The sequence below is a fragment of the Phalacrocorax aristotelis genome, chromosome 17, assembly GCF_949628215.1.
Source record: "Phalacrocorax aristotelis chromosome 17, bGulAri2.1, whole genome shotgun sequence".
Lineage (NCBI taxonomy): Eukaryota > Metazoa > Chordata > Aves > Suliformes > Phalacrocoracidae > Phalacrocorax > Phalacrocorax aristotelis.
This window is the reverse complement of record NC_134292.1, coordinates 8,262,604-8,280,567: the sequence shown is the minus strand read 5'-3', so window position 1 is coordinate 8,280,567 and position 17,964 is coordinate 8,262,604. Positions and strand designations below refer to the sequence as shown.

The 17,964-nt window shown below is 39.5% G+C and overlaps 1 protein-coding gene across 2 annotated transcripts in view; it reads left to right on the top strand.

The window, feature by feature from the left end:
- The window catches only part of AK8 (adenylate kinase 8), a 73,013-nt gene that overhangs the window by 23,168 nt on the left and 31,881 nt on the right, over positions 1-17,964 (top strand). The window contains exons 7-10 of one of the 2 annotated variants that reach the window (XM_075112059.1): positions 133-204; positions 1,046-1,246; positions 4,025-4,156; positions 7,021-7,110. In XM_075112059.1, coding sequence (XP_074968160.1) covers positions 133-204; positions 1,046-1,246; positions 4,025-4,156; positions 7,021-7,110 — 495 coding nt within the window. The remainder of the gene's footprint in view (positions 1-132; positions 205-1,045; positions 1,247-4,024; positions 4,157-7,020; positions 7,111-17,964) is intronic. The other variant, XM_075112060.1, reaches the window with a different exon arrangement.

Genomic DNA, 17,964 nt, shown 5'->3' with positions numbered 1-17,964 from the left:
CTTGAAATACATTCATCCATCTTTAATACTAGGATACATCTGAACAGTTACGCAAAGTAAAGCAACTAACTAACAAGAGCCACACTTTTTTCTTTATGTTCTTTCTTTCTTTCTTTTTTTTTTTGGTCCTAGTTGTGCTTTATGCCCCAGACACTGTGCTGATTGAGAGGAACAGTGGGAAGAGGCTTGATCCCTTCACAGAAGGTGCAGTATGTGTTTACTCCTGATGTCTGCTAGAAACTAGAGTGTTGCTTGGTCTCAGAAACATTAATACCAGTGGGATTAAAATTTAAATGGTATCCCTTTAAGAACTAGCAGGAATTTATAATTATAAATTTAATCTGTTTGGAAAAAGTATTTGTTGACGTTGCATTATTTTCTGTGCCAGTAAAATATGGGAAAATGTAAAGCTCAGTACTGACCCTGCAAACAGTAGACTATGGCAGTACAGAATATTTGAAGGTTCGATCTGTTCATGTGGGTGTATGTTTTGCTGTGCATCTTTGTAGATCCTGGGATTTTTTTCTGAAGTGCAGGTACGCTTTTAGGTATCTTCCATTAAATGGCTGTCAAATAGACTTAGCTCTGTATTGTTTATTGAGTATCATTATCAACCATCCATCATGAAATAAAATCCTGACAAAGCTCAATAAAAAAAATCAAGTTGGATGTCTTAGGAGTGGAATTAGAAGGGACGTTCTTAGCTAAAGAAGTGGCTTTTATTCGCTATAAAGGAGATCTGCTTGTCAAAGGTCTTGCTTAAGTTTCAGTCTAAGAATTTGGAGAGCTATCCCCAGTTCCTGTTTCTTACTCATCGTGCTGTCTTGGCTACACAGGTGGGCAGTTACCTTGGCCACTTCCTATCTGTGCAACTGCAGAGTAATAGTCAGCTGACAGTAGAAGTAGGGAGGGAAGTACACAGGTTATTGCTTGTGCCACATGTAAAGCTTAAGCAAAGACCTTGATTTTGCTCAGGAAACCTTTTAGAGCTGAGCAAGACCTATTAAATTATCGTCTTAGATCCTAATCACTGCCTAACTTCTAGAGGTGTACCATACAACCTTTGACTGGCCAAGTGATCTGCTGGTACAGCAACGTTTGGTGAAACCAGAAGATCTATCTGAAGAGGAGATGTCAAAGAAACTGCTGAAATATCACAGAAACTTCCCCGAGGTTTTCCAGATCTACCAAAAAGTTTTGAAATCGATCAATGCAGACCAGCCTTCAATGGACGTCCTTTCACAGGGTAAATATGTACCTTTATGGTAAATCTGATAGTTGATAAACTCTTAGTTGAAAGGTAGTTCCTAGCTGTTGGAGACAGTTTGTAGAATTAGGGTTAGCCACCACAGATGGCTGCCAGATGAGTTCTGTTCTCTCTAGTACAGCATTTGGGGCTGTACCTGGGAATTATTTTACAGGACTAGAGTAAGTGCAGATAAGTGGAAAGTCTTAGTAGCACTGTCCTGCCAAGGAGCAGCTGACTCAGTGGAGCAAATGTCATGGTTATTTCTGCGAGAGTCTTTGCTAAAAGGCTGCATTGTGGGTCAATTGTTCATCTCCCCAAGGGCCAGTACCTTCCACAAGTCTGGTAACAAGAAGTAGGAGTAGTTCAAAGCTGGTAATGTTTCATTATTTAAAAGCTGTTTGTGCTGGTAGCTTTTCTGTTCAACATTTCTTGTTTGCCTCTGCTTGTCTGTAATGCAATCTGACTTCTAATGTTGATTCTTCAAGAAGAGAATAAGGAAACTGCCAGGAAGACCAACTGATAATGTACTTTGTAGCTGTCACTCTGTAGATGATCTGTTATATCCCAGTAATTTTGCATCTCAAAAAAGGTCTTTTTTTTAATAACAAGTGCTGCACTTTTAAGATAAACAAGTAGGAAGTTTATATTCTGAATTTACACATTAATTACCTCTAAATTACTTAATTAAATTTAAAAGTTCATATCATCATTCATAAAGAATTCATGCCTTGAATTGTAAATAAAAATGTGAGTGCCTGAATATTAATTATTATTAATTAATAATGTAGTGAGATAAATTGAAAACTGGAATGAAAAAATCCTCTCTAGATCTTTTTTCTGCAGCGCATCAAGCAGCCAGATTTTTTTTTTTAAAGAATAATTAGATGTGGAGACTGTCTAGGGGATCATTACTCCTAATTAACTTGGTTATTTACTGCAAATTAAGCATCATTTGTAAGCAGGGTGCTTTGCCTGTAGTGTTTGTGCTTTTCAATACACTGGGTTATGGAAAATGTTCAGAATAACTAGAGCACTCCTTGGGTAGCTGAGAGTTGGTTTTTAGGAAGTTATGCAGCAAACCCACTATTTTCGCTTATGCTTTTCAAGGTTTTTCGTTAAGTATTTTTATTGCTACAGGCAGACTTAAAGAAAGAGCAGGTCTCTTATCAACATTAGTATTATTATGGATTGTTTCGTACAGTTGTAAGTTTGTAAACTCTTAAACTTTAATGCAATTTCTGCTAATGTATGCTAGGATATATGACATCAAATTCAGTTGTACGATGTCGTATCCCAGTACACCTTGTGGCACTGGAGGAAGAGATGTGTGTGATCCCATGTGGTTGCAGTTTGAGTTCGTTCCTCAATACTTTATGTCCACTATCTAGAAAGAGCAGGGCTGGAGTTCAGTGGAGATGCTTCTTTATTACAAAAAGACTTTATAATGATACCAAAGTGTCTAGCAGAGGGTTCTCAGAAAAATTGCTAGTTAGTATACAGTAATGTGTTAATGATGGTAGCGAAAATACTGATCCTTCTGATGTTCTCTGTCCATCCTTTTGTGTTTGTTTTTTTTTAATATGGGCTTATGATTCATACAAGTATTAATCTAAGCCTGTCCTATTTGTTAAGCTAAAATACTATTTTTATTATAAGGATTCGTTAGGCTAGAGAGTCTTTTATTTGAACTGAAGATGTGTGGGCTAACACTTAATTGTACCCATTGCAATTAGAGAGGAAATCAAAGTCATAGGTGTGCCCATGCTGCTCTAATCATGGGTAACCATGGCAGTCAGGATACAGTGGCATGAACTTTAGTCTGGCAGTTTGCATCAACAGTCCCTGGAAAGCTTGCTTAGCTTGTGCTGAAGCTGGAGCTGCTCTCTTCACTAGTATTGTGAGCCATAAAAGGGGCACAGGGAGTAAGAGTGCTTGGCTATGCCAAATATGATCGTAACTTGTCCTCACTGCCAAGGTGTGTCTTCCTTTAGCTTCTTGGTGATCTATCACATTCTCTTTTGAGATTGTAACAAAGTTCAGATCCCTATAATATGGCAATGTTGATGATGCTTCACATGTCCTGTGGTCTTTCCAAAGCTCTTATAATATGTAGATAGACCTGGATGTAGTATTTCCTACGCAATACAAAATGTAGAATGATATCCAGCAAACGGAGCGGAATAGGCCAGAGAAGCTCAAATATCCTTAATATGCTCTACAAAAGTAATGGACAAAAGAATAAAATAATTCTCGGTTATGTGTTGTATAATATTATAATTAGGTGTCTGTAAATCACACACACAGAGCTGGATAAATGTCATATTCATTTAACATCCTGAGTTTTTACACTTAAATATTTGTTCAGAAACTGCAGAAAGTATTAAATGTAATTATATCCCTCTCTAATTTGCATGGTAAAAATGTACCTATCAAGCAAAAATTACTTCTGCTAAAAACAACACGGTAAAAGAGCAATTATTAATTGAATCTGTTCTTTAAAATGGTTTGACATCTACTGATGAAAGTAAGTATAGGAATGTAATGATAGTAAGATTTCTAAAGTGCTTCTCAGTGTAAGTTGCTGACATGACAGTTTTATCAGAGTCCTGATTTTCATTGGAGTATCTAGATATTCCAGTGAAAAAATAAATTATGATCAACATGACAACCTTTTTTTGACAAAAGAGAGAAGTTCAGCAATGTTTGCTTTTTTTAAAAAAAAAAAAAAAAGAAATAGGTATAAGCTGTATTTCTTGCCTGTCCCTCATGTTCTAGTTCTGACCTATGTCCAAACACGTCACCGATCAGCTGCCCCCTTTACACCACGGATTCTTTTTTGTGGACCCCCAGGCAGCGGGAAGAGCCTGCAGGCAGCACTAATAGCTCAGAAGTATGGTGTTGTCAACAGTAAGTTCTCAATAAATATCCCCTTTGCTCAATTCCCTCTTTCTCTCATTTTGATCATTTATCTTTTGCTGTCTGTCTGTCTTGCTTGCTCATAAAATTTCTCTGTTTGTCCACTGTTATGGATGTCAAATTTTTCAGGGAAGTGAAAAGTATTTCAATGAAGAAATATAACCGATAGAGCATATATTCTGTGACAAACCAGCTCTAACATCTTTTTATTCACCATTTTTTCTAGCCTTTACATCAGTATTTTTCGATGTGTTAGATTCCTGTAGTGCTATGAATTCTTCTGTGGAGCAGTGGACCATGAGTAACATCTTTGCAGTTTCCACTGTCTGACCAAAACTGGGGCACTTTTAAAACAGAATTTACACTGAACTTGAATGAAGACTCAGGTTCTGGCCATCAGAAGTAATGTATTAGAAAAGGAAGCAGTTATTTAAAAGTGCATTCTCCTTTTGTAAAGGAGGCCTAGAAAATTTTATGAGAGGCTTGTTCATGGTTAGCATGCTAATATTAAAAAGTCCTATAATATGAATACAGAGCTTGGTGGTAGGATCAGTGCAATATGCGCCCATGTTCTAGAATGTCTTCTAATAGAGGGATAGCCATCAATTATTTTAAACAAATGCCTGATACCTGTAAAAGTTGCTGATTAGTCATACCCTCTTTGTTAAGTAAAATGCACGTTTGTTTCATTAGTATTCTTTCAACCTATACCAAAGGGAAAAATCAGAGTTAAGTAGGTAGTGATTTTATTTCTTTTTGGGAGATTCTGTCATTAGTGGAGCTCAATCAATTGCCCACAGCAATGTGCCAGTTTGCTGGTGTCTTCCCTGAACTCCTGGTGAAGTCAAAAGATTTCATTGCACCTGGATTTAGCTTTACACATGAATAACAACTTCAGGATCTGAGCAGTATTGTTTTCTCTTACAGGTTTAGTAGATCAGAAAAGAAATAAATTTTTTCAAGTTCAAACTTGAACCTTCAGAAAAAGCCACATGCTTTCCATGTAATTGTTCCAACTCATGGCTAGATCGTAGGTTTGTCAGTTCCATTAAAGGAACAGAAAGCTATGAAACTGGCTACCTATCAGTTTGGAGTTCTAGGTTTAGTATTTTTGTATTTTAGATCTTTATTTTAGTGTTTTTAAAAAATACATGAATAGGACTAAAATGCCATCCAGTGACCTTGAAAATGGTACATTTAATTTATTTAAAAATCTATATTACAATCCTGGTAAGTACAAATAGAATTGATAGAATGTTTATGCCATCAGTTATTTTAATATTGCTGCATTTTATAATTTCATACTAAAAATAAGTCTTTGTAGGTTTATTCAAAGCTGTATTTTTAATGTGTAATTGGCTTAATGAAAAATAAACCATGTTTGAATGTGTTAAAGAAAAATTAACTTGTTCTTCTGTTTCTGAATATTTTTTTACCTTTATTTCTAAAATGGCAAGTTTGTGTTTTCATCTAGATAAAAATTTGTGGGTTTTTTTTTAAGTAACGGCTATATGAGAGAGTTGCAGACCTTTTCAGTAAATACCATTACCACTGCTTTACCTGTATGTTGAATTTTAAGTATACTGTAAACAAAATATTTAAAACAGAGTCGAAAGACCATCATGTTTCAGAATAGTGTTCAGCACATACTGAATTTCCAATTAGGCCATTGGGATTGAAGCACAGGCTTAAAAATTTAATCCTATGTTTAAATAGTCTCATGAATTGGATTGAATTTAGGTGTGTACATATAAATTTTCTTAAGCTGGTGTCTATGCACTGAGTTTCTGTTATGTTTTAATACCATTTATTGTGAATATGAATTTACTTCTCCAGGACAACTAGTGGCTGTTAACATTTGTGTTCACCCCTTGCCACTTCAACATTAAACTTCATCAACTTTGTCCAAGAAATGTTCCTGTGGAATATTTTTACTCTTGGTTGCCAAACAGTGTGATTAACAGCGACAAAGCAGATGAAAGGGCTTTCTGCTTTTTCCATGAAAGTCAGTGCAGCTGTAGGTGTTGGTGCTACTGATTTCCGAAAAGGTGGAATCAACTTACGATTATTAATTGAAAGGCCATGCAATAATGTCCACAGTGACTGTTATATAATACTTACCTAAAGTGAGTTGAAACCAGGACTTGTGATGTTGTGTAACCTCTCTGCACCTTAGTTCCCTCCCTGTAAAATAAGGATCAGGACTGTTGTATCTAACTCGCGTGGGGCAGTAAAACACAATAAAATAACTTTGGTCAGAACGTGCTATCCAAGCCCAAAGTAGCAGTTTTTCATGTACAACTGCCCTGACTAAGACTTTAAATCTGCATCTCCTGGTGTTCTGTGTATTTGCAGTCAGTGATAATATTGCATTAGCACAGTTTTAAAAATATAATTCTGACATTATCATTAAATGACCCAGGGAGTCACTTCCTTGAACTGCATATTATCCTGCACCTCCAACGGCGTGGTTCAGATGCTGTTCAGCAGGTGTAACTTTATTCAGTAATTAGAAGTTTATAAAAAGTCAAAACCACTAGCATTCCCTTCAGTTATTATTTCAGAAACATATTTGATTAATATCTTTCTCTCTATCCCTGTTTTTAATATGTTCTTTACCAAATGTATTCTTTTTTATTCAGTATTCTCCCCTGCTCAGTCTCTTCGCTTTTTGCTCTGCTTGGCCAAAAAAAAAAAACCAAACCACATTCCTAACAACAAACCCCCAAACCTACAACTTTTATTTTATTCAGTGACCTTATTCCAGTATGCAGCTTCTGGGTTTTTTTCCTTTTCTTTGTTGCTTCCTTTTTAAAATTTAACCTTGTGTCTTTTTTGTTCTTCCTTCCTGTTAGTTTGCTGTGGGCAACTGTTAAAGGAAGCTGTTGCAGACAAGACGAAACTTGGAGAACTCGTTAAGCCTTATATTGACAACGGATACCCAGGTAGGGCACCTTGTCGTCTCCTTACAAATTTGTGGTGAAAAACAAATGGAGAGTGAATTTTTCTTGGTCAGATTCTAACCTGAGTTCCATCAGAGTAATCTGAAAGTTGATTCATTCCATTCATTGCATGTGATTTGTAGCACTGCGTAACAGAGGTTTGATTTCTAAGCTCATCAATATCTTCAAAGCAAATACTTCACTGTTCCACTGAATTCAGATTTCTTGTACCCATTCCAAAATCTGTATTCCATGTTTTTATCTCTAAATCAAAACCAGAATTCTGATATAGGTATATAATTTAAAAATGTTTAAACTGTTATTTAAGGAACAGTATTATGTTTCATTTTTATTTCAGGCGGGCTATAATAAAGACTCTGTTTTTATATGTGGATTTTGACTTTTAGAATGCTTCTGTAGATTCCTCTACTTTCACGCAAATATTTTAAACTTAAAAATAAAGTTTCTTTGAACTTCATTTCTGTCAGCATTTTTGGCTGTAGGAGGGGACTACCACAAAGAACATCTAAGCATCCCTTGCTTTTGGAGTGCTCTGCAGTGATTTCAGAGGAAGCATGAATACTGTAAGCTCCTTAGGGCAGCAGCTTAAACTTACCTGTTTGTTAGTTGCCGTTCACACGGATAGCTCTCTGTATGTGGTGGGTATTAAAAATCAGACAAGATCTGTAGTTCTAAAGGATAAGTTGTATTTCAGTAGGGTGGAAGAATGTTTATTTTGCCAAATTACAGTTGCCTGGAAGAGGAATTTTCAGTCCTGTTTCTGGCAACAGGCCAAGTGGTTACCAACAATACAAATACAAGGAGGCAATCTTGCTGAAGATAGAGGAATCTCGGTTAAGCTTCAATATTAATGGAGTTTTGAGCAAACCCTCCCTGAGCAAAAAATAATCTTCATTGTCTTATTTTTGGTGAGGGGGAAAGCTTGAAAGTCCTCTTTTTTGCGCAGTAGTTTAATTCTGAGACTGAATTACACAGATCTGAAACATGAGCCTATAAAATTAACTGAAGTTCCCTTGAGACCGTACCAAGAGATTCAGTACTTTTCTAAGCATTTCAAAAAGACCTTTGGCAGCCTGCAGCTTTGGGTATTCTATCCCTCTGTCAGTCGCTTTATCAAGCCACAAAGTAATTCATTTTAACTCTAAACTTCATCTCTAGTGAATGGATTGCATTTATTCGTAATACAGTAACTCGGCTAGTTCAATGCATTAATTTTCTGTGGCAGACACCATATTGCTGGGACTAGGAGCTTATGCAGGAGCCATGGGCGTGGAAAGCATGAATCTCTATGGCCTGAAAGAGAAGCTGGGTGCTCTATAACATAGGCACAGAGATCTAGGAGAGGGTTTTCTGATTTAGAGATACTGCTGATAAGAGTGGCCATTTTTTAACTCAAAGGCAAGAGATCTTAGCGTATATTAATTGCAATTATCATTGAGCTTTATGTATGGAAATAAGTTCTTCGTGTGTATGTTCTGATTGTCCTGAATGTGGCTACTTGTGTAGGAAGTCTAACTCGTGTGTGGAGATCATCTTAAGCTCTGGGCCTTTTCTGTCTTTTTCATGGTATCCATTGATTTCAGAATCTTAGATGTATGCTGAAATTTCACTTTCTTCTCATCTCTGTGAAGTGGAGGACAGCCACTGTAGATACCTCACTCTCTAAATTTCACTAACGGCTGAGATGGGAGTTTGGATGATCTATTTATTCAAAGATAGGTCCTTTAAGAGCTGGCATTACTAAAATGCTCTTTGTGTGTTTTATAAATTTCATCTTAACCATTCAAGTTCCTTAAAGGAGATACCAAAAGCATTCCCAGTAGAGTAAAATAATTGCACAGATTATAATTTTTAGCCAGTCATAAAAAATATGCACATTCTTAGTCTAAGGGAGCTGCTTTCATTTCAGGAAAATGAAACTGAAGTTGCAATTCCTTTCTTCCCCCAAATTAGAAACGATTTCAGATTTAGATTAATTTTTTTAGTATAGCATGCAAGGATAAAGCTGTACGATGCTTCTGAATGTTAATGGGAGGCATTACGATATTTCTGTGCATTGTGCTAAAAAATTCTCCCTTAGTTTTTGCTTGTATGCACATATATTTTATTTGGTGGGACATACTACAGAATTTAGAGCCGAATAAAAGTAAATATTATATAGCAATACCAGAAATAATAAGTTCTGTCATTTTGCTAATCCTCCTCTCCCAGGGATAGCAAAGAATGAATTTACATTAGTAAACACTAACAAGAATTCATTACTGCCCTCACAAGAGGCTTGGAGAAAATGAAAGAATGTGGTGTACTGAAAAGGAAAGATGAGCAAAGGCTCCTTACTGTCTTGCTGGAGTTACAGCCAGGTTAATACAAAGGAAGGATTCTCACACTATTATTGACTGCATTCAGTTTCAAGAAAACCACGTTTGAGTAGAGATAGCGTAGTCAATAGCAGACAGTGTTATAACTGGAAAAGTAATTAGAACATCAAAATTTTAATTTCATTTCTAGTTATGTACCAAGTAAGCGTAGTTGTTCCTTTGGGCAAGGAATCATGCAAGTGATATTATCACAGAATACCCTGGAACCAAAGACAGACCATGAGAAATGTTGCACTTAAATCATTACTAGTCAAAATGAAACTAGTGCCATAAAATCTTGAGGGCACACCTCATATATTCTTAAAACGCTTGCCCTGGGGACTCATCTCAGTGTGGTTCTCCTTCCTGTGGACACAACTGATTGCATACAACTAGTCATTTAAGATAAGCCAACAGGGTATGATGTGGTGTCATAAAAAGGCTCAAAACCCAGCTTATTAAAAGCTGACTCATTGAGTTATTGAGGCTGTCCACTGTCTATTCTGTTCAAGTTCTGGTTGACTAACTCAGAACTCTTCTTGGTTTTAGGATTCACAAACATTCTTTGTATTGCTTTTCCTGTAATGCTGCTTCGTGTATACAACATGTATTTCAAGAACAGCCCAGGCAATTCTATTATTCACCCCAGTAGGCAACTCAGTGCATTCCCATTTTCTGTATTTTCTAGTGTTTGCTGTCTCACAAAGACCTTATCTCTTGCTTTATCAAACCTCTCAATTTTGTATATGGTGGTTTATTTTGCTTAATGAAAGTAGCATAGATATTTTTGAGCCCATTAATTTTTTAATTCCCAGGACAATCTAGTCTACAGTTGGTACACACTAGATATTCAAAAATGCGTTCTCAGTGAAAAGTTCAGCAACCTGACTGCTTTATGTCTGACACAAACAGGGAGCTGTTCTCTGGACAGCCACTCTGAAATGCACAGACTTTTCCTTTAGGATATGGTGGTTTTCACTGAATACTGGGCAATTATTGCTGACTCTACTCTGGGCAGAAAATTACCAGCATTGGAGTCTGATACCAATCTTCTGGTCCCGAACTCCAGTTAGTTTAAATCTTGGTCAATAATGCTAAATTTAGCACGCACTGTTTGCTTGGGCAGCATAAGAAGACTTCCATTTGGAGTAAGAGGTGAGTGTAGTGGCCAGAACCCTTCCCTAGGCAGCAAGACAACTCACATACATTAATTCATTCAATTTGATTCCTTCTGAAATGTTGTGAAGAGACTGTACCATAGAGTGGTCCTCCGCTTTGAGTAATTCAGGCTATGATGCCAGGGCCAATGATGCATATTTAGATAGCCTGTTCATAGACCCCACTGGCTTCGTGAAGACCCTTACGCAGAATTCATGTCCCCAGGTTGCTGTAATTCTGAGGAGGGCTAGACTGCGCTCTGGACCTGTCTCATTGAAAACATGGGCACGCATTAATTTAAAGTTTCATCTGCAGTATCTTAAGTTCACCATTTTAAAGGTGTCTGTCAGAATTTGATACCACGTGAGGGGAAAAATCACCCTGCAGAAAGCCTTTCTGCCCTTCCCCGCGCAATGTCCCTGGTGTTTGGCCCTTGAGATGTTTGTATTTTATTAATGAAAATAGAAGCAGAAGCATTTTGGCATTGCGACACCACAAAAAATAGGAAAGGTCATCAGTCAGTTGAAAAGAAATTTGCATGCCATTCCGTCTGTTCAGTTTTCTGTTTTCATAGTGAAATAGCGTGGCGTGGTCACTGCTAATTAATATATCTGTTGGCAAGGCTGCATTAAATGGAGCCAAGAAAAATGAAATGACAGGAAAACAGTGTGAAGAGCAGGGGGGAAAGAATACCCCTACTCTCAAACCAGTAAGATTCTGCTTTTCAGCTGGGAGAACTGCTATTAGATTGGGTAATTGTTTTTTCCACTGAAATGAAGATTCAGGTGGTAAAGAGAGCTGACTCACGGAAGACGATAACGTTGCACTGTGTTTGCAGCCTGTTAGAGTTGAACACACACAATCTGTGTTGTTTTTTCCCCTTCCTTTTTCTATTTTATAAGTAGTAATATCTGAAGCTGTCCCCAATGGCAGTCTGCATGTGGGGGGTAAAATCTAGAATTCCCTAATTTCTCCTGTTTTCTAATAAAAGCTATTACTGTACAAATGTAGATTCCCGCCCTGCCCCCCCTTATTTTAAATTGGAGTATTTTTAAAGGGTGCTTTTTGGTGTAGCCTCTGAAAGTTGGGGTCCCCTGGTGATCGCGATCACAGTCTCACTGAAAGCACTTGGGGTTTTTTTGACACCAAATTAATATTCTCATCACTAAGTGTGAAGTAAAGATTTGACAATAGAGCAGCTTCCTCTTTGTTAAAAACTTGCAAAGAGTTTCAGAGTTGAAAGGCTGAGTAAATCTTTATATCTGAGGAGGTAAGCTTAGTGTTATTTCTTGTTTTTAACAGCGCTGTACTGGCGAGCTGCAAGCTGTCTGAACATTGGAGAGAGACCCTTTGGGAGCTCCGTTGGTTTTCAGCAAGTCTTTGCATGCAGTGTGTTTGTACTAGCTGAAGACAGCGCATGGCTCTCTAAATAATTTACAAGTTGATTAATAGACTCACATGGGTATAATTAGAAGAGGGAGAGACAGCAGCTACAGTAACGGGTACAGTGCTTGGGGGAACTAGAGACTTTATTTTTTTTAAAGAAACTTTCTAGGGTGCTGGGCGTTTGAAGATAAGTTGGGAAGAGCTCAGTGCCTCTTCCCTTTTGAAGTGGAAATAGGACAGTTTGAATCCGTCGAGTTTAATTTTTCACAAGCTTTAGGGGCCCTGCAGTGCAACTCCCTTTTTATTATTGAAAAAAACTCTCAATTTTTCTTTCATTTTTCACACACATGCACACACAGGCACACACGCACACACAGAGCCCAAATAGTAGCTAATAAACAAATTGATTTTCTACTTCATTTAAGTTAGTTTTATAACAACGATATATGTTCACCTATATATGCGCCTCAATCACAAATATACTGTGTAAAGCTACAGAGATATTTATGAATATACCATACTTTAATGTATGCATTTTTAAGAAACCTTCACCTCTGTTTGACAATGCTTTTGAAGTAGCTCCATTTTTCAAGTCAAACTTTTGACTTTTCCTCTGGGACTGCTACAAAGGGTTTTTTTTATGGAAAATAGGTAGCAGTCTTTTTTCCTACTAGGATAAAATTGGTGGTCAAGAGAACAAAATAAAATTTAAATATTTTTTTTCTGTTTTAGGTGTCCATATTTTAATAAAAGATGCAAAGTTGTAGAATAGGAAGTTTTATATGAAGGCATGTAGACAGTAGGTTGTCATCTTCTTGCCTGAATTTTACTTTTTTTGTGTGTTGAATCACTACAATATGATACATTACAGTCCCCTTTTCCTTTATTTGACAATCTAGAATATATTTTTCTTTATTCTATACAACGTGCAACAATCAAAATTGCTGTATCTGGCCAGCAGATATTCAGCGCTGAAGTAACACTGGGGAGACTCAGCCCAGAAAGACATTTTTAAAGGCCACCCTATTTAAGAGTTAAAAACAAAACAAAACAACAAAATAAAACCCACTCAAAAAGCCAACCCTAGAAGCCAGACAAGACATAATAAAGGTGATTTTTATTTAAGAGTCTAGTGCAATTGTTTTCTGGAGCAATTCTGGTAATCAGTGGATATGGTCCTGCCTATATAAATTTTGCCAGTCTCCTGGTTTTGCAGCAATATTCACCATTATTATTGTTACTGGAGTATCGATAGTCCAGTATTGGGCATCATAGCTCACGGGGTACAGCTGCTGGAGTCTGTGGGTTTGGGTGAGGGAGGGGGTAAAGCAGGCTGTAAGTTAAGGCGTATCAGACAGCCCCAGTTCCCATTTTTGGTCAGCAGGCATCCCTGTGCGCTGCCAAAGTGCCCCAGACCCTCTTGGGTTTGAGTGATGCTGTGGCCCTTGGCCATACAAAGCCTCATGCTTGTCAGGGGCTTTTAAACAGCAAAGCACAACATAAATGCTAAGTAGTAGTATTTTCTATTTATTTTGGTCTTTATTGCTGATAGTCATTGTTAACAAACTTAGAAATGGGGCGTTTCCTTTCCTGGCACTCTTCTTGCAGCACGAGCTCCTCAGCAAAGGCTGGGACTTCAGTTCTGTTTGGAGTTTGGGATGGGGAAATCACATGCGTTTTTTATAAGACACGGGAAGGAAAAGCATGTTGCCTGTTGTCAGCATATGGTCTTTGGGGTTTAACATCAAATTCTGGCCTTGGCTCTGTTTCACTGGGTGCCATACACACAGAATCAGGATACTGTATAAAACAGACTTTTTTATGACAAGCAAAACATTTAATAGCTCTTGCGTATCACATCACATTTTTTAATGTCCCTTTAACATAGCTGGTAGGTGTCAGGAGGAGCACCAAGGGGAGAGGCAGGACTGGGCAGCTGATGCCACCGTTGGGGACCCGGAGTGCGCGCTGGCACCAGGCATTGCTGGTAGGGGATGGCAAACCCCTTCATGTCCTGTCTTCTCATCGCTTGGTGACTCAGTATTTGGTAGAGAAAGCCAAGATGGTTTTCACCATGTTTATGAGGCCAAATTTATTCTCTTTTTTTTGTCACTATCAAAAAGGGTTTTGTAGGCCAAATTCTGCCCCGTCACAAGCGTTCTTTGGTGGAGTTGAACTAGTTTAAAAATAAGGAGGAAATAAGGAACCTGGTTGATAATGGAGACGATGCGTTAGCAGGGTTAGAACTGCGGTTGCTCTCTTCGCCTAGCTGTATTCTCTCTGCAGAAGCTGAAGGAGTAAAAAGAAGTAGCGCAAATATACATTTTGTTACTAGTTTCGGAAACTTTCAGGTTCGAAACATCCCTGTGAGGTAATTCAGAGTAGCTTTTGTCTCACAGGTGAGTAAAGTGAGGCAGAAAACCTAACTCAACCGGAGCCGCGCCGCGATCAGTGAGCGAGCGTGGACGGGAGCCCGGGCGTGGGGATCTTGACCTCAGCGTCAGCCCACTAGATCATCCCGTGACTCACGGATAGCCTGCGCCATTAGGCAAGCGCACGCAGGCACTGACAACATCCCAGAGGCTATTTTTAGGGGAAAAAAGCTTTTTGTGTTTGTATGCTGGATACTCAGTCTGGACTGAATTTCCATCGCTGAATCTGAAGATGCCACGAACAGGTAAAGCAGTGTAAGGGGCTGGAATCTTATCTAGGCACTAAATGTGACCAGATGTAGATTCCTGAATCCTGATCGCTGTGAGAGAGCGTGACGTGCTCCTTGAACATGCATCTCCGAAAGCCTTGAGTTATCACGTATCATTTGATCGATGATTTGGGGTTGTACCTGCTTTAGAAATGTCATCATTTCCTCTTTAATACAGCTAACTCCAATTTTAAATGACTAAAAACCTGCAGGAAAAAAAAAGGGTTGTAATATCTTTGAAGAAACAAAAATACTTAGAATGTGGAAACGAAATGTTTTACCATAGTATTTATTTTACCGTATTAAAATAGTTACTCCGATTCCCTCGGGAAGCCGTTCTCCGCAGGGCTGCGTACGCGGGACGAGCGAGCGGAGGCGGTGCCCGGGGAAGCGTTCCGGCACACGGAACCGCCCCGGCAGCCGCACGGCACTCGGCGCTCGCCGTGCCCGTCCCGCCGTTTGCGCCGCCGCCGCCGCCCCCCCCCGCACTTTGCCGCCCTCTCCTACCTTCAGCCACCGCACCCGGGAGCCGCTTTCGGGCGTGCCGGGGCCGCCCGGGGCGGAGGAGGACCGCGGAGGGGCCGGAGCCCTCTCCTTGGCCGTGAATTCCCGAGATCTCGGCCGCGCAAAGCCCTGCCGCAGCGGCTGCCGCCGCCCCGCGCTGCCCGCCGCGCCCGGCAGGTGGCGGTAGAGAACAACCAATGGGGGGCGGGGCGGGGCCGGGGCGGGGCCAGCCCGCCGCCGTGGGGGAGGGGGAAGGCTCCCCTCCGCCTTGCAGCATCGCAGCAAAACGGGCCCTTTTCCTCCCGCCGCCCCCCGGCTGCATTGAAGGCATGCTCGGATTATTGTTTTTTATTATTTCCAGTAAGCAAAACTGGCTGATGCTATGGAAGTGTAGCGTTTATGGAAAAAGAGCTCGTTGTCACAAGTCTGGTGCAAAGGTTGGACTAGATGATCCCTGAGGGCCCTTCCAACCTGTGATTCTGTGATTCTGGTGCGCTGGCAGGATTAAATTAAAATGTTCCTCAACCTGCTTGATGGTAAATCGCTGTTAAATCGTTTTCAAACACATTAAAAACAAATTGATACAGTCTCTGAAGTCCTTATTGGGGTAAGGAAATAGCATAAATCTCTGAAAGACCCAAATAAAATGTCCCATTGTGAATAATCTGGAGTTTATACAGTAATAAGATAAGCAAACCTCATGCTTTGCTAAATTTAGGATTGACAGGACAATCCAGGAAAGTAGCCTTTGGCAGTAGCTTATACTCAGGGCAAGATGTTAACTGTCAAGCACTGGGATCAAGCCTCAGGCATCCGAATTAGCTGTGAAAGTCTTCAGAGCCAGCTAAAAAAAAAATCTCCAAGAGAACGATAAAGGGTAAATGGACAATATTGTCAAAAGGACCTTAATCTTTTTACAGCACAAAGCTGACAGAATTCATATCTGCAAATACATTTACGTTGTACTTAGAATCAAGGTCTTATAGATTAGAAGTGAGTCAATACCATTCAGAAGTCTGTTTTAAAGGGAAATCTATAGAGGAGGTATCAATTCGAGTATGATAATTGTATAGCTTGGAGCGCTGGCAGCACCGAAGCTATTGGAGAATAGTGCCCTGCAACCTCTCAAGTAGTGTCTCTGCCTGTCAGGCTGCGCCTTTAATGTTCTGTTACTTTTGTCTTGAGCAGATGGTATGATTTTGTCAACTGATTGCCCGATACGGTTTTCTATTAGTCCTGCAGATCTATGGGTTGGGGAAGGGCCAATAAGCCACACTTTTTGTGAGAAGTGCCTTATACTTGTAAAAACCTTTGAAGCTCTGGGAAGTAAATTTATTCTTTAAATGGTCTACTGAAAGGTGCTGGTTGACAGCTCTGGAGACGGAAAATCTCCAGGTGTCCTAGACCAGACCTAGACCAGAACACAGTAGTTCCAGCATGAGCAGCAGCACTTGAAGCCTCTTGTTCCCTGCACCCTTCCTGATCATACCCTTGAATTGATTGGATCACTTCTTCGGCCTGCAGCTGCTCACTCAGCTGCGTGGTCTAGACCATTAACATGGTCGAGAGAAGCTGGGAGATAAAGGAGATACGGTGTGTGGTATTGATGTTAGGCAAGAAGGTACACATGAATGAATTACATTTCTATATGGGGCTGGTTGTGGCCTCATTCCACCATGGGTACCATTTCAGAGATTTGCCGTGACCTTGGTCCACGGCTCCGTACGGCGCTCTGAGCACAGGGTATCCTGGAGCTCAGCAGCTCTGCAGTACTGCTTCCAAGGGGTGACTTTTACTCCTGTACCTTGATTTTTCACCTTAATAGAGATGTGCTTCCACATCACCTAATCTGGATATCTCTTTGTAGCACATTGTAATTTTTACAAGAAACTTATCTTTGGACTTCTCTAATGATAAAGTAAAACCTCTCTAGAGCCTCATTCCCCTGACTTTCAGAGTTGGAAACTCACACAAGCTTATGCTGAAAAGGAATTGATTATTCAAAGCTCTTGTGCTTCATAATCTACTTAAAACATGTAGATTGACTGTCTCATCAGAAAAGCTCTAAATTTTACTTCGCTATATAGCCCGTTGGGTCATGTGCTTAAGGCCAGGAGACCTCTGGCTAGTTACTTACAGGCTGTGTGCCCCTCCAATTACAGGTTATTAATTTGCCTTACATTCAAGAGACAGTTCCACATGAGTGAAAAGGAATACCGTACTGCTGAGTTCTTCGTTACCTACTCTCTCTGTACCACAGCAAAATAAGAATAATACTGATTTCTTTCTTCCTTTTTTCTCCCTTTTTTTTTTTTTTTTTGGTCTCTTTCCCCTCTGGTCTGTGGAAGATGTTTTACAGTTTTAATGCAGCTGTTTTAAGTGTGACTGTTCCTGTTCAAGGGCAGCTGATATACTTTGTAATGCCATTGAACAGCCAACAAGCGATGTTCCCCTATTGTGTTGAAGTGATAGGTATGTTTGCTAATCAAGAGGAGAGCAGAGCTTGCTGTCTGACATGTTTATGTTTTATTTCTCACCGTCAAGGTTTAGAGGGAGGCACAGAAAATATGTAAGCATCTATATTATTCAGTGATGTATATATGTACATGAGCATACAAACAATCTAAAGTGTGTTGCTGATATCTTCTAGTCAGTCATCGCTGAATGTAGCAAGTGTCAGGGTCACCACATATCCCCAGTATTACTCAAAAAACCCCAAACCTGGCATCC